This window comes from Myxine glutinosa, chromosome 1, assembly GCF_964187855.1.
Source record: "Myxine glutinosa chromosome 1, kmMyxGlut1.1, whole genome shotgun sequence".
Taxonomy (NCBI): Eukaryota; Metazoa; Chordata; class Myxini; order Myxiniformes; family Myxinidae; genus Myxine; species Myxine glutinosa.
The window spans coordinates 26,394,478-26,410,627 of NC_136261.1; the positions used below are offsets into that span (position 1 = coordinate 26,394,478).

The 16,150-nt window shown below is 41.7% G+C and overlaps 1 protein-coding gene across 7 annotated transcripts in view; it reads left to right on the forward strand.

Moving 5' to 3' along the window:
- The window catches only part of SBNO2 (strawberry notch homolog 2), a 170,943-nt gene extending 157,905 nt beyond the window's left edge, over positions 1 to 13,038 (forward strand). For all 7 annotated transcript variants that reach the window (XM_068108571.2, XM_068108611.2, XM_068108581.2 and 4 more), the window contains 9 exons: positions 1,009 to 1,105; positions 1,349 to 1,420; positions 1,611 to 1,754; positions 4,909 to 4,994; positions 5,104 to 5,196; positions 9,823 to 9,990; positions 10,741 to 10,817; positions 11,105 to 11,289; positions 11,402 to 13,038. In XM_068108571.2, the coding sequence (XP_067964672.2) occupies positions 1,009 to 1,105; positions 1,349 to 1,420; positions 1,611 to 1,754; positions 4,909 to 4,994; positions 5,104 to 5,196; positions 9,823 to 9,990; positions 10,741 to 10,817; positions 11,105 to 11,289; positions 11,402 to 11,532 (1,053 nt within the window). In that variant the 3' untranslated portion in view covers positions 11,533 to 13,038. The remainder of the gene's footprint in view (positions 1 to 1,008; positions 1,106 to 1,348; positions 1,421 to 1,610; positions 1,755 to 4,908; positions 4,995 to 5,103; positions 5,197 to 9,822; positions 9,991 to 10,740; positions 10,818 to 11,104; positions 11,290 to 11,401) is intronic.
- The last annotated feature ends 3,112 nt before the right edge of the window (positions 13,039 to 16,150 follow it).

A 16,150-nucleotide genomic window follows, 5' to 3' on the forward strand; every position in this document is an offset into this window, starting at 1 on the left:
ATTTCAGCCATCCCACTGAGTTTTTAATTCACTTTTACGGCGCATGCACCGCGTCCCTAGTTTTGATTACCTGAGTTGTTGTCGAATCGAGTTTCTTTTTGTTAGATTATAACACACTGCGTTAAATACAGACACAACAGAGGTTTTTAGTTTTCACATATTCTTGACTTGGAACCTTTTCATACTGTTTTCTTGTGTGACAGTTCTATTTTATGCTGTCCGTAGTGTTGCTACTGATAATATTAAAATCTCATATCAAACGTGCATCATTCGAGCGACGTTGCTTTGTTTGCTTCTTCCAAAAACGATGTAGTTGGGAGCCAGTGAGGAACAGAAAAAACGATGGAACTAAATGTTAATGTAGGCTACTTGGAATTCCTCATTATCTGTGTAATAATTTACTAATTCTCATACAAACAAAATAGCCAATTAAAGGAAAAAACACCTCTCAGAATGCACCACAGAGCACCTAGAAATCAAGAAATTTCTGGCGGGCATACCCCCCAGACTCCCCCAGCCTGCTTACACGCGCTCCGTCGCTCGACCCTCACGAAAGGGAGGGTGTGCTGGGGATGTGCTCTGGGAGCCAAGGGGGCCATAATACAAAAAGAAGGTTGGGAACCCCTGGTTTAGCACTACTTGTGCAAAATATTACGGCATCTTACGTCATCACGACCAATCAAATTTGCCGCTCGCAGACCTTGCCCATGTCCTTGTTGCTCAAGACTACGTTTATGGGTCAGGAAAAGGCGTTCCATGAACTCTTCAGGAGTCTATAGACGACTAATATCATACCGTAATTATCCCGTCCACTGCGCAGTGGGGCACATGGTTTTGCAGTCGCACTCGCATGTGTTAGTGTGTGTCATTCGCCTTTTTAAAATTTAACTTCAATGTTTGTTGTTAATATTGGACGTCCAGGCCTGTTTGACATTCCACAACGTGACATCATCAATATAAGTTTCTGACACTCTTTGATATGGATCGTCTGCCATCTTCCAACTGCAGTATGGACGAGACGCGTTGGAGAAGGTGATCAGAAGCATCATTATAGGGTCTTACTACACTGTGCGACCACCCAACTACCCTGGAAACTTTTTTCAAGGTCCTACGGCTTACATATTTTTGTTACATTTATCTATTTATGATCAAATTCAGTGTTTAACTCATTCCCTTGTCATTTTGTGCTATAGTTATGACAACAATAATAGTAATAAATATTAACTAATGGGATTATGGGAATAATTGAAGAATGTTTTTGTCTTTTGAAATGTAACTTTTGTCTTCGTTTATAAAGAAGTGTAGCTCACACATACTGTGCGGTGCTCCCTCTATGTGGATTGTGCAGACATGAAGGAAGGTCTTCTGGGAGTGGGAATCATTACGAAGGATGCAAGGGGCAATCTGACTGTGGAGAAAGGTACGGTTATTCTACCAGGAACTCCATAAGTGGCTGGTGGAGAATAAGCAGGGCAGTTAAATGACTAGAAGCATGATGAGTGCCGGTAGACCTTTCCATTGCTGGTAAAACAATTTTGTCTAATTTTCTGCTCAAATGTCTATAGCACTGCATTTTGTATTTTTTTTTCTTTTTTTTTTCTCACTGATAGACCTGGGTCTTTCCAAGTTCCTGAATCGGCTTCTCGGACTCGAGGTTGAGCGGCAGGCCGCACTCTTCACGTACTTTTGCTCTACTTTCGAGATGATCATGAAAGCTGCCAAGAATGCGGGGAACTACGACATGGGCATCCTCGGTATACCCACACACCTGGCTTTCTGCATTTTTATGTTTCTAAACTTTTATAGGGATACTCTGCTGTTTATAATCACTAATGTTTACCATTTCTGAATATGTCATTTTTAAGCATCATCATTCAATATTTAACCAGAATTGGTATCATTAAGGTTCGAGCGTCTGCTCTGAGGGTGGGAAATCATAGTTTCAGTCCTGACCCTGCTCGAGTCTTACTTTCAATGGTTTATGCTTCGACTTTGCTTCTCACTCAGCATTTAGAGGATAGAGCATGGACAAATCATATGGGTTACCATCCAATGGAGGAGGAAGGGAAGGTTTCTCCTTCATTGCCCCGCTGACTGCGTAGACAAAAAGCAACATCACAAGATGACGTTTTGGCACCCAGAGTGCCCCAGGAAGTTGTCTCTTCGCTCAATGTGACCGGTTGTGTTTGTCTGAAGTCAAGTCCTATATTTTTTTTTCATTTTTTTTTTCTGGTATACAAGATCGATGCTCGTGTAAGAGCTAACATTGATCACAAAAAGACAAACTGACACATAAAACATAAAACATATGATAAAGGGAGCGGGAGACGAGATGGAGAGCAGGGACATCGGGAGATCTGTGGGAGGGAGAGGGCTTGGGGGGGAGGAGGCATGGGAGAGGTAAAAAAACACATGGATTGGTTTGATGTATCTGCCTGCTTGTGTGTGTGGGATTTGTGTGATGGTTCTTCCACAAGCCTTTTATTTTTATGCCTCCGCTGACGAAGTCACAGGAGCCATGATGTTTACTGGTTGTCGGTACGTCCATCTGGCCGTGATAGGTTTTCGTTACCACGATAACTTAAGAATGGCTGAACGGATCTAAGTCAAACTTGGTACAAGTATGTATTATGATGCAAAGATTAACTGATTCGATTATGTGGTCAAGAAGTCAAAGGTCAGTGGTTGCTTTAGGTAAAATTATGTTACTGCGCAAACTTGTGAACCAGTGATGGGATTCTGACCAAACTTTGTGTAAGTATATAATATGATGCAAAGATGAACTGATTGGATTTCAACATCAAAAGTCACAGGGCATGTCAGGTAAAAATCGCCGACAACCCAACCATGTGGCAGGTAGCACTGGGTTACATGTTCCCAGTGGCAATCCCAAAAGACTGACCTGACCATTGCATTTAAAGCATTCTTAACAGATGATCGACGTGATTGGCAAACACATTTAATACGCTATTAAGAGATTAACTCGACACCTCTTATCCATGTCACCCGCCTCACAGTTATATCAGAGTGAGCTGATTCGTCACACGGTCATGGATTGCTTAACCCTAATATCAGGCTATTGAACCCAGGCAGTGTATAATTAGCAGACGCCTACAGTCCTTATGTGTTAGGCCCACCAGAAAATCAAGAATGGCGGCCATATCATTTCGTCTCGGTGCTATCGTGGGTCAAGTCGAGCGACAGATGTGGGTGTGGTCCAGCAGCTGTCCGACCAATGGGTGCACATTTCAAAAATCGAACCCAACAAGAACCCCGACAACAACAACAACAACAACAACAACGTGAAGCTCTTCTAGACCTGCGAAAATGCACATCTCCATCTATTTATAAATTTTCGGTCTCAATTTATTACGTAATAAAAGGTGTTTCCTTTATTAATTTTCCCCCAAACAAGATTTTGAAATTTAATTGGTCGGTGTAGATATGAAGTAAAACAACTCCACAGAGACTTTCCAAGTTTGCTTTCTTAATGTTGTGTGACTGTAAAAAGCATGGCTTTATAAGCCTGAAGGATGACTCTCGAGCATTTATTACCTCCACCGCCGAAGGTGCGCGGAGGTTATGTTTGCACCCCTGTCTGTTTGGGTGTCTGTGAGCAGAATATCTCAAAAGGTTATCGATGGATTTGGACGAAATTTGGTAGAGAGGTTGGGTATGCGACAAGGACGAAATGATTTGATTTTGGTGAAGATTCGAATCTGAGAGTTTTTTTTAATTTTTGAAGTGATTCTTTACCATTGAGAGATTGGACTAAAACGATATTGCCTGATATCACAAAGTTGTGGGTGGATTCGGATGAACAAGGTGGATGAGTTGGTTGAGGGACAAGAACAAGCAATTAAATTTTGCTTCAGATCCAGATCCGGCCTATCAGTGGGTTACAAATATATATATATATATATATATATATATATATATATATATATATATATATATATATATATATATATATATATATATATATATATATGCCTGGTGTTGGCTTTGCGGTTAGGGTGCAGCTTGGGATCCTGGGATCCTGCGTTCGAATCCCAGTCGATCGCTGAATTAACGCCAAGGGGGTTGACTCAGCCTGTCATCCTTCTGAGGTCGGCAAATTGAGTACCAGTTCACTGGTAATTCCCTGTGTATCGCAAGAGGCGACGAACAGGGTTGGCAGCAGGAAGGGCATCCGGCCATAAAAAAATTGCTTCAAAAAAGGGGACCACGGTGTCCGAAAAAGGCCATCCCCCTCTTTGCGGGAAAAATGGCCTCTAAAGGCTCTCTTCAATCCCACTCCACCCTCCAGGTCTTCAAAACAGCTGTTCACCACCATCTCTTATCTTCCCCCATCCAAAACCTTAATCTTTTCTACCCCCGCTAATTTCACCCCAAATCCACTTTTTTGAAATACCAACTTCTGTCCTGGAAGTCCTTGGTGTCCTTGTGTTTTATACTTCTCCCACCCACTCCCTCCCCCCCCCCCCCCTTCCCACGCCTCCTCCCCCCAAGCCCTCTCCCTCCCACACTTCTCCCTGCTCTCAAATGTTATGTTTGTGTGCTTCCCCTTCTCTCCCCATCTTGTCTTCCGCTCCCTCTTTTTATATATCTTGTTTGTCTGGTGGATTTGTTTGTGAAATAAATGTTAGCTCTTTCACGAGCCTCGATTCAGTATACAAAAAAAGAAAGAAAAAAAAAGGTGGTTAGTGGGATTCAAAATGTAAACTGTTCAGCCCAGCGGAGGTATGCACTCTACATGGGGTCCTAGTTTTTTTCTTGTAATTATGTCATGTCATGTTATGTTTTATTCAACTTTTTTTATGACAAACATCATTTTCTTTATTATGAGCTTGTGAGACCTGGTTTAGCTGCAAACTTAACGTGTCACACTATCTTTTGTTTTGGCAGACATAGCTTCAGGCATGCAAGAGATCTACAATGAGAAGCAGGAAGCCTTTCCTGGACCCATAGGAGTAGAATTGATCTTGCACACTGTAAGATAAGCAGGAACAAATATAAGAGAGCCTGGTGTTTGAATATTGGTTTAAACCCTTAGTGTTGAACATGTTGATACACCGCTTCAGTTGTGCATTGTGTCTGCAGATCACATTAGACCGAGGCATAACCTGGGAAGATGCCCTACGGCGCTACGAAAAACTTGATGGTGACCTTGAGGGATTCTATTTTTCTCGTCTGGTGAGAATTAGGAATGGAGCGGGAGTAAAACAGTGTTTGTAGCTCATGGGTGAGGAGTAAGGTTTAAATCTTTTGCTGTTTTTGCAAACTTTTAAACTTGTGAAACAGCAAAGAATGGACACTTCACTTGCCGATGACCTCTATCAACAAGGGCACCAACAGATAAGAGAACGGTTAGTAACAATTTGGTGCTGCCACCTAAAGTGACTTAAACAAGAGAGTATCTCGGAGGTAGACTAACGACGTACAGGAAGTTCGGCAGCTTTTACTGTGGAATTAAAAGTAACTAGAAAGCATCTGAAAATGCAAAGCTCATCCACATCCATTTTGTATTCAGATTTCTTCTTCTTCTTCCGTATGCTAAAAATGACGAAAACGGCAAAAAAAAAAAAAAAAAAAAAATTTGACGATTTTAGGCGATATTGACCTTTTGACCTCAAAAGGAAAAGGCTTTAGTGACTCAACATGCCAATCCTGCTCAAATTTGAAGTCAATCTAATGGAAATTGATGATTTTATGCAACCTTGACCTTTAACCTTTTGATCTAAAAACGGCTTCTAGCTTTTGATTTGTGAATCAATTCAGTGACGCAATATGCAAATTCTTAAAATTTCATGTCAATCGGATGAAAATTGACAATTTTATGTGATGCTGACCTTTGACCTTTTCACAAAATTATGAATTTGCCATTTCCATGTTATCATACTAAAGCTTTGTTGAAAATTTGATGACAAACCTCAAATGGTAAATTTAAATTTCAGGTCAATCAGATGAATATTGACGAATTTGTGTGACGCTGAGATTTAACCTTTTGACCTTTTGACCAAATTATTAATTAGCCTTCTCTATATTATCATAATAAAGCTTTGTTGAAAATTTGATGCCAAAACTCAAATAGTAAATTTGAAATTCAGGTCATTTGGATGAAAATTGATGATTTTATGTTATTCTGACCTTTGACCTTTTGACCAAATTATTAATTTGCCTTTTCCATGTTATCATAATAAAGCTTTGGTGAAACTTTGATGACAAAACTCAAATGGTAAAAAAAAGTTACTGCCCGGACAGACACACGCACAGAGACAGACTAGACGGGTCAATATACAACCAGAACAGCCGTACCCCAAAAAAATTGCAAATTTTAGTTTTATTGCATTTCCTTATATTTTAAGACTTACTTAGGAACATATCAAAAGTTGGACAGAAATGGACCATGGGAAAGTAAAAATTTTTGACATGATAAAAATGTCACAAAACCATGCACGATTCACTACGTCGAAAACGTCTTTGGTTTTTTATTTTTGTTTCTTTTTGTTTATATATCATCACTACCCAATCCATAATGCAGTGCTACTGCTTGGGAGCTTCCACACATTAATGAATTTGTTGGGTGCCATTGGAAGTTTGATGGATGGAAGTGGACTGAAAGAGATCCTGGAAACAGTGTATGGTCAAAATGCTGTTGTGCACATGCTGAGTGGGAAGGCGGTGCAACGTGCTTTTCGTGGCCATTTGCTTGTGGATCAGTGTCTTACACGTCAGGTTGTTGGCAAGATTGTGGAAGTTGACCCTGGGTTTCAAGAACAAGTGGCAGAACTGGAGCGACTGTACATTTCCCTGGAGACTGTCGAAAGTGACACTATAGAGTCTGTGTTGCAATCAGAGTGCATTCATTTCATTGACAATAGATTGAATCAGGAAAGGAATAAACTTGCAAAGGACTCGAAAACCAGTGCACTTTGGATCAACTACCAGCGTATGTTGGGAATTGCAAGGGCACTTGTGGCAGCTGATCGGACGGGGTCCTGGGAGATGCATCTCCAAGCCATATCAGCTTGCTTGCCGATATTTGCAGCTGCTGGCCATCCCAATTACCTGAAGTCAGCTCGAGAAGATGCTTGCGTTAGAGGATGACAACCCTGAGGTTCATCAGAAGTTCCAATCTGGTTATCATGTAATCCGGCGCAGTGACCAATACTGGGCTGGCCTAGGCTCTGATCTTGTGATAGAACAGACATTAATGCGCTCACTGAAAAGCCAAGGGGGGCTGACTCGAGGAAGTGGGATGTCAGAGCACCAGAGAGCAGTTTGGACTCTGTCTTCAACCATATCGTCCTCCTACAACCTTGCTATGCAAGAACTGACCTCGAGTAGCTACTCAACAAGTGAACAACATAAGGAGTTGACAACATCCAGGGTGAGTCGAGACGAAGCTGATCGTGGCAAAGTTGCCGAAAAACTGGACAGCTTCACACCATTTTCTGATGACAAGTCATTGCGCAATATCATCACAGGGGTTACTGCAAATGAGGATGTCAATGTTCATGACCTATTCAAAGTAGGTAGTGACATTGTCAAGAAGATGGATGATCACCCAGCTTACTCCTATTCACACAAAAGGAGTTCTAAAGCCAAGACACTTGCATTCAGCAGGGCAGTCAAAGTTGCTGAGGACCGCACAATAGATCCAGCGTTACTATTCCAGAGGTTCTTAGTGGTGTCACAGACGGGAGATCTCCAGATAGGTGAAGTGATGAAATATGAACTCTGCCCATACCCAATGTCTCTTTTTGAGGCAAAAAACATCCTGCGCCAGCCAGATAAACCACAGTTGGCGGAGGCAATAAGGAATTATGCTACAACCAAATCTGACAATGCTGTCAACCAGACAGTTCCAGGAACAGATCACTATGTTCTTGACGGGGGATCACTTATTCACCGCTTAAAGTGGACAGAGGGATTCACCTACAGTTCCATTGCAGATGAATATGCCTCATTTACAGTACGACACTATGGCAAAGCTACTGTTGTGTTTGATGGTTATGAGGCTGGGCCAAGCACAAAGGACTGTTCTCATCAACGTCGGAATAGAAACAAGAATGCCGCCAAGGTTAACATTACGGAGTCAACAAAATTTGTTGGGAAAAAGGAGGACTTTCTGTCGAATGAGTCAAACAAGCAGGCAATGAGACTGTTGATTATAGAGGTGTTGCACAAGGAAGGCTGTGAGGTGATCCAAGCAGAGGGAGATGCTGATGTTGAGATTGCAAAAGCGGCCGTCGCAAATGCGGCTTCCAGATCTACAACCCTCATTGGAGAAGATACAGATCTCCTTCTCCTCCTGCTCTTCTATATGGTGGAGACAAACTGCATTGAACTCTATTTCCGTTCTGACAAGGCAAAATCAAATGTCTACAATATCAAAGTCCTTCAGCAGATACTTGGAAATGCAGCCTGCAGAGATATATTGTTCCTTCATGCATTAACTGGCTGTGACGCAACGTCTCGTGTCTTTGGGATTGGAAAGACGTCAGGGTTTCAAAGAATCATCAAGAAAGAAAAGGAACTGATAGACAGCTCAAAGGTGTTCTGTAAACCACAGCAGAGTCAGGATGTTATTGAAACTGCAGGCTGCAGAGCAATGGTGGCATTGTTTAAAGCAAATCAGAACGACTCATTGGCATCGATCAGATACAACATTCTCTGCAAAAAGGTTGCAAGGGCTAAGGCATTTGTCACTCCTGAAAGACTGCCACCCACATCCGCTGCCTGCAAGTTTCATTCTCTGCGGACCTATTACCAGGTAATGGAATGGATGGGCCTTTGTTGTGGAATGGAGCCAACGGAGTGGGGATGGAAGGTAGAAGGAGGAAAACTTGTTCCAGTGATGACAGACAAAAGCCCTGCTCCAGACATACTACTTCAGATGATTCACTGCAACTGTTCAGGGGGGTGCAAAACACTAAGGTGTTCATGTAGGAAGCATGGATTAGAGTGCACCAGTGCATGTGGACATTGCCAGGACAGCAACTGTGACAATATGAGTGTTGAACCAGACATAGAGGAGGAGGAGGAGGACGATGAAACTGGAATCTAAGACTAGAAGGCATATGGTACTTCCACATGTGTCAAAATTGTCCAATTTTTTATATGTTGCTTTCCATGTCATAGACTGGCAGAAACAATCAAAGAACATATATTTGTGCAAATATTTACTTTAAATTGCGAATGGTCTCAGGATTAGCACTGCATAAACTACCAGCAACGATCATAATACAAATATTGGTGCAAAATTAACTTTAAATTGTTAGTGGTCTGATGATTATCAGTCAATTTTTTTACGTTTTATCTGCCGGCAGCCATCTTGTTTTCTGACGTCACTGAGGGACTTTCCCATGCGTCAAAATTGTCCAACTTTTAATATGTTGTCTTCCACTTCATAAACTACTAGAAATAAGCATAAAACAAAAATTTGCAATTTTTTTGGGGTCAGGCAGTATATTGACCCGTCTAGACACACAGAAGTGTAAATTAAAATTCGGGTCATTTGGATGAAAATTGATGATTTTCTGTGACGCTGACCTTTGACCTTTTGACAAAATTATGAATTTGTCTATTCCATTTTATCATAATAAAGCTTTGTTGGAAGTTTGATGTCAAAACTCAAATGGTAAAAAAGTTACTGCACGGACAGACACACAGACACACGCGCACAGACAGACACACATAAGTGATTTTGAACCCCGTCTCTCGCTAACAAGTGAAGCAAACTGGTTGGCAGAAGGTGATGCTATGTCTTTATTGTCTCCAGAATTTGAGAATGGTCTCTTGCTCTTGATCACACAGGTTCGTGCAAACCGAAAGATGGCTGTCCTGGTGGTGAAAGGGGATAACCTGGAAACAGATGAAAACGAGCATGATGAGGGCGATTGCCTGTACGAAATCTACCGCCCCAACACTGGCCATCAGAAGCAGCAGGAGACACAAAATTCACTCCGACGCAAGTTCTACAAGGTAGTTTTGAATACCCGGAGTAGGTCGTCACGATTTTTTAAGTGTATATTTTGATTATTTCACAAATAATGGAGTCGTACTGGTGCGACGTGTACAGCCGAAGGCATTAGAGTCTTGCCGGCCTGGCGTTGGCCTAACGGTTAAGGTGGCTGGCTTTAGACCTTAGGGTCTTGAGTTTGAGCCCCAGTCGTGCTGTTAAATAACACCAGGTGGGTTGACTCAGCCCGTCATCCTTCCGAGGTCGGAAAATTGAGCCATGCTCCCAGGAATGATGCAACCAGCAGCCACAGGCTGAATATATATATATAACCACCTTTAGAGGCCATTTTTCCCCGCAAGCGGGGGTTGGCCTTTTTCGGGAACCGTGGTTGTTGTTGTTTTTTGGTCCCCTTTTTGAAGCAATGTTTTACGGCCGGATGCCCTTCCTGACGCCAACCCTTTTTGCCACCTTTAGCGACAAACAGGGAATTACCAGTGAACTGGTACTCAATTAGCCGACCTCGGAAGGATGACAGGCTGAGTCAACCCCCCTGGCGTTAATTCAGCGATCGACCGGGATTCGACCCCAGTATCCTGGGATCCTAAGCCGGCACCCTAGCCGCTAGCCCAACACCAGGGATTTTCCCAGTGCTGAATACGAAATGATATTGGGGGTCTTGCCAAGAAATACAAATTTGGAAAGAGAGAGAGAGAGAGAGCGATCGTTTTTTCAAGGTACTCCGCAATTACTTTTGGCCTCTTTATTGCTAGGTGGAACACACTCAAGCCGAGGATGCTTGGATTCAACAACACGCTTGGTCCTTGCATAACTGCTCACACACGTTCGGGTAAGGAAAACTCCGGACATGGCTTCTGCTAAATACGATCCTAGGCACTGTTATGTCCCTGCTCTCAAATGTTGTGTTTGTGTGCTTCCCCATCTCTCCCCATCTTGTCTACCGCTCTCCTTATTATATGTTTTATGTGTCTGTTTGATTTTTTGTGTGATTAATCTTAGCTTTTTCACGAGCCTCAATCTTGTATACAACAACAACTACAACAACAACAACAAAAAAGTCCTCGCAGCCACGGATTGATGTCCGGATGAGCCATGACCATTGCTTTGCATCCCTAGGAGCGGCCATTGCCAGCAGGCAATAAAAAACTGCAGGTACGGCCTCCGCCTGCGGCACTACAATGTCCTGAGCGGGGGCCTGTTATCCGTATGGCCACGGATCGAAGCGGTTCTCCAACAAACTACCAGCTCCACCGCCATGCACATTGTCCGCTTGGCCACTCGTAGTGGCAGAAAACACGTTGGTGAGCGCCTCCTTTAGATTACGCAGTATGTCTTCGATCTTGCGGTTCTACGAGTAGACAGCCCAGGTGAGTTTTTCAAAACAGATTGTTCAACGTACACTGCCTTTTGCAGGGATCAAGATCCCAGACAGCTGCATGAACCCTGTGAGAGAGATCCTGCTGAGCCTGCAGTCCTATCAAGATCCGACCGGGTCAGCTCACCATACGTCGTGCCACTTGATTACTGAGCCTTTGTATTTTTAATGTGCGGGACACTTTTGCGACCTTGTTCACAGGTGCTCCACTTTTACAGAAAGTCCATGAGATGGACATGTTGCAGGTCCTGAAGGAAGGACCTTCTGGTTTCTAGGTTTGATACTTTTACCACTACTTCATTGGTGCATAAAATGTACGACCTCATTTTAATCACGTGACCAAAGCAAAAAAAAAACAAAATTCACCTTGTTGGAAGGTTTTTGGCTAAAAGTCATTATGATGCCTGCAAGTATGTGTCATGGCCATAGTTATGAGATGTAACCACCTTTGTGGCCTCCGCCACATGCTGGAACCACATCGTTCGTGCTGCCAACTTTATGTGGAAACTGGCTTATCTTGGCTACGGTTGAAAGTTAGAATAGTTCAGGATGACCTCTGCTAGCAGTGAAAGCCACCTCAGCACTACCCTGACTGTGGGTGGGACCACCTCAAAGTGACCGTAGCTCAAAGGTTCAAAAACTACCTCACCACGATTCCAAGTGAGGATGGAAATGGTCTCACCATGACTCGACTACTTGTGGAATTCCAGAGGTGTGTGTAGGGCAAGGCCTGGCGATAGCAATGCAGCCTATGGGTAGTAGTGAATGAGTTAAGAGAAGGATTGTTTGCAGTGTTTGCATATTTTCTTTCCTCATCACCTCCGATATCGTACAATCATCTAAAACTGCAGCGTGTGTACGGGTTTGTACAAATATTTTCTAATTTGCTTTTAAAGTTTTATATATATATATATATATGTATATATATATATATATATATATATATATATATATATATATATATATATATATATATATATATATATATATATATATATAAAAATATATATATATATACATACCAAAACATAAAAATGAAAAAATTGTATTAATGCACCCGTTGCTTTGAATATTTATATTTGATCATGTGGCAGATGTTACCACTTTAAATGAGGATTGTTTGGTGAGCACATACATGGCTATAAGCATAATGTACTGTGTGCACTTGTGTCGTCGGGGAGAGGGGACGGGTCGGGGGGGGAGAACTTCAAATCTCTATCAGCACCTAAAATACATTCCAGCCCCATTGGATGATTGCTTTTTTTAAAGAGGTATATTTTCCAAGAAGTTTTCCCATTCGGAATGTCTTGGCCAATCAGGGTAGAGAATCTTTGTCGTCTTTTGTACATGAACGTTATCAAGTCAAGTTTGTCTCTCTGGATCTGCACTGTTCCCTTGACCTTTCCTGGATGTATATATATTTTTATTGCACCTTTTTGGCATTTGCCTGTTTTTTTTAAACTATTTTATTCCGTGCTCCTCTCCCTCCCCCTGCCCTTTCCACCCCCACCCCCCAAAAAGAGAAATCTGCTAATACTGTGTAGAAAGCACATGTACTTGCATATTGATATTGTTCTACATTATATTGTGTGTAATTGCATTTGTAACAATACCTGTAGTTTTCTTAACATTATTTTGCAAGATTTATTTTATAAACAATAAATGGGAAATGGTTTTTTTTTTTTTTTTTACAAATGTCAAAGTTTTTTTTATAAATAATATGTATCAAGATATTTTCCTTGTCCACTGTATTTCTATAACCAAACTAATAGGCCTCGTGGAGTAACGAAACGATAGGTTGAGGCTAACTCTCCCGTGATCGAATAGAGAGAAACCGACAGACTTTAAATGAGCAAACCCACAATATCAATGGGCGTGGAGGTGTTTTGGTAGACATGATGGTTGATATTAAATTTCATGATGGTAGACATGAATATTAGGATAAGGAACTTGTTTTAGGCCATGTTACCCATCATTCATGTGCTTTATGAACGAGTACATTAATTATATGTGAATTTATTGGGATGGCAGAGGCAATTGGAGAGAGAGAGAAAGAGAGAGAGCGAGAGAGAGAGAGCGAGAGAGATAGAGCGAGAGAGATAGAGCGAGAGAGATAGAGCGAGAGAGATAGAGCGAGAGAGATAGAGCGAGAGAGCGATAGCGAGAGAGATAGAGATAGCGATAGAGAGAGAGAGAGAGAGAGAGAGAGAGAGAGAGAGAGAGAGAGAGAGAGAGAGAGAAAGAAAGAGAAAAAGAAAAAGGGAGAAAGGAAAAAGAAAAAAAAAGAAAGGAAAAAAAAAGATAGACTATAGAGACGTTGCGATTATACTGTGACCCCCCCCCCCCCCCCCCCCCCTAAGGGGCATCTCCCAGTGTGAATCAAGGCTTATGGGTAATCTAATGGATAAAATGCTACAAGCAGAGAACATAGCGTTTTTGGCTAAAGACATGTTTCACCCTTCATCATTACAATATAACTAATTAACCCTTCCAGGAGCACTTGATGAAACTACTATCGACAGTGAGGAAGGAAAGTGAAAAAGCCGGTTGTATTTTTTTTTTTAATTCTAACTAATTTTTTTTTTTTTAAGCCGGTTTTTTTTTTACGGCCAGTTTTACAGTGAGGAAAGAACGTGAAAAAGCCGGTTTTATTTAAACCTAAAAAGTACAAAAATTTTCCCAAATGAGAAGATCAACGCGTTCAGATTGGGAGACCATCATGTGGAAAATGGAAAGTTTCATCTCCATGGGTTCTGGGATTGAAGAGAGTGGAGAACGTGGAGGAGAAGTTAATGGACGGTTAGTGTCGGGGAGAACAGCTAAGTCAGGAAAGACAAAGATGTGACAAACCCAACCAAGAGGAGGCTCATGAGTACTCCAGTTTCACCAGTTGCAATGTATGGATGTGAGTCGTGGAGAGTGAAAAAGACTCAAAGGAAGAAGATTGACAGTTTTGAAATGTGGTGTTGGAGATTCATTTTGAACATTCCATGAACTGCAAGAATAACATAAAATCAGTGGTTGAATGAATTACACCGCCATGCACATTAGAAGCGCTCATGCTCTGGACACATCATGAGTGGAGAAGTCAATCATGCTGGATATGATTGAAGGAAGAAGAGGAAGAGGCATAACGTTTACGTGCGAGATGGATGGGGTAATGGATGCAACCAAGTTGCCTCTGCCAGAGCTTCCGGAAGCAGTGCAGGATTGGAATGTTTGGAGAAATCTTATTGTGAATGTCACCAGCAGTCGGACACAACTTGACGAAACGTGGGGCCCGCATTTGGAGATGGCAGCCGACGAGACACACACACACACACACACACACACACCAAACCTTCTCGGGTACACAAGACACCCACTCTCAATGCTCCAATCTTTCAACAACTGCTCCCCTCGCGCAATCCCTGGTATTTCAGCTATGCCTCGTAATGTTACCTCCTTATCGGATGTGCCGACAGCCACATGGTCTCCACGATGTCACGACGAGACACTGCCTTTCAGGAATCCATTACACCCAACCACAAGATGGTGGCATTAAATATACACATGAATGAAGAAGAAGAAGAAGAATATGTAAGGTAGGAGAAAAACATCTTATTACTTGCAAAATCGAAGATTTTTCAAGTATATTGGTCGGTTGTGTTTGTGGTTCTATCTGTCTGTCTGTTTGTTTGTCTGTTTGTCACCAGCCTACAGGTCACTATTTTCAACCGATCTTCACGAAACTTCACCAAATGGTAGAGTTGGTCAAAAGCAAGAAGCCTATTGTTTTTGGGGTCAATAGGTCAAAAGGTCAACATAGGCCAAAGGTCACCAACTTTGGCCAAATTTCTAAAATCCTCAATTTTCATCCAATTGACTTAAAATTTGAAGAGGACTTGCATATCTGGTCACTGAATTCAACCACCAAGTATTCTTGAGGTCAACATAGGCCAAATGGTCAACATAGGCCAAATTTCTAAAATCCTCAATTTTCATCCAATTGACTTGAAATTTGAAGAGGACTTGCGTATCTGGTCACTGAATTCAACCACTAAGTATTCTTGAGGTCAACATAGGCTAAAAGGTCAACATAGGCCAAAAGGTCAACATAGGCCAAATTTCTAAAATCCTCAATTTTCATCCAATTGACTTGAAATTTGAAGAGGACTTGCATATCTGGTCACTGATTTCAACCACCAAGTATACTTGAGGTCAACATAGGCCAAATGGTCAACATAGGCCAAATTTCTAAAATCCTCAATTGTCATCCAATTGACTTAAAATTTGAAGAGGACTTGCATATCTGGTCACTGAATTCAACCACGTATTATATTTTTGTAAACACAGGCCAAAAGGTCAACATAGGCCAAATTTCTAAAATCACCAATTTTCATTTGATTGACTTGAACTTCTAAGAGGATTTATATATATGGTCACTGAATTCAACCACCATCTATTTTGAGGTCAACATAGGCCAAAAGGTCAACATAGGCCAAATTTTTAATATCCTCAATTTTCATCCGATTGACTTGAAAATTGAACAGCATTTGCACATTGTCACTAAATAGGGAAACTAACTATTTTTGAGGTCAAAAGGTCAAAGGTCAACTCAAGGTCAACCTTCCAAAATCATCATTTTTCATCCTGTTGACCTGAGCTTTGATCAAGATTGTAAATTTTAATCTCCATGAAATGGACAATTTGCTGTATCAATGGAAAACTTTGGGGGGGGGGGGGGGGATTTTGCAAGTATCATGCTCCGCATGACGTCTTCTTGTTGTAACATTGACATAACGTTC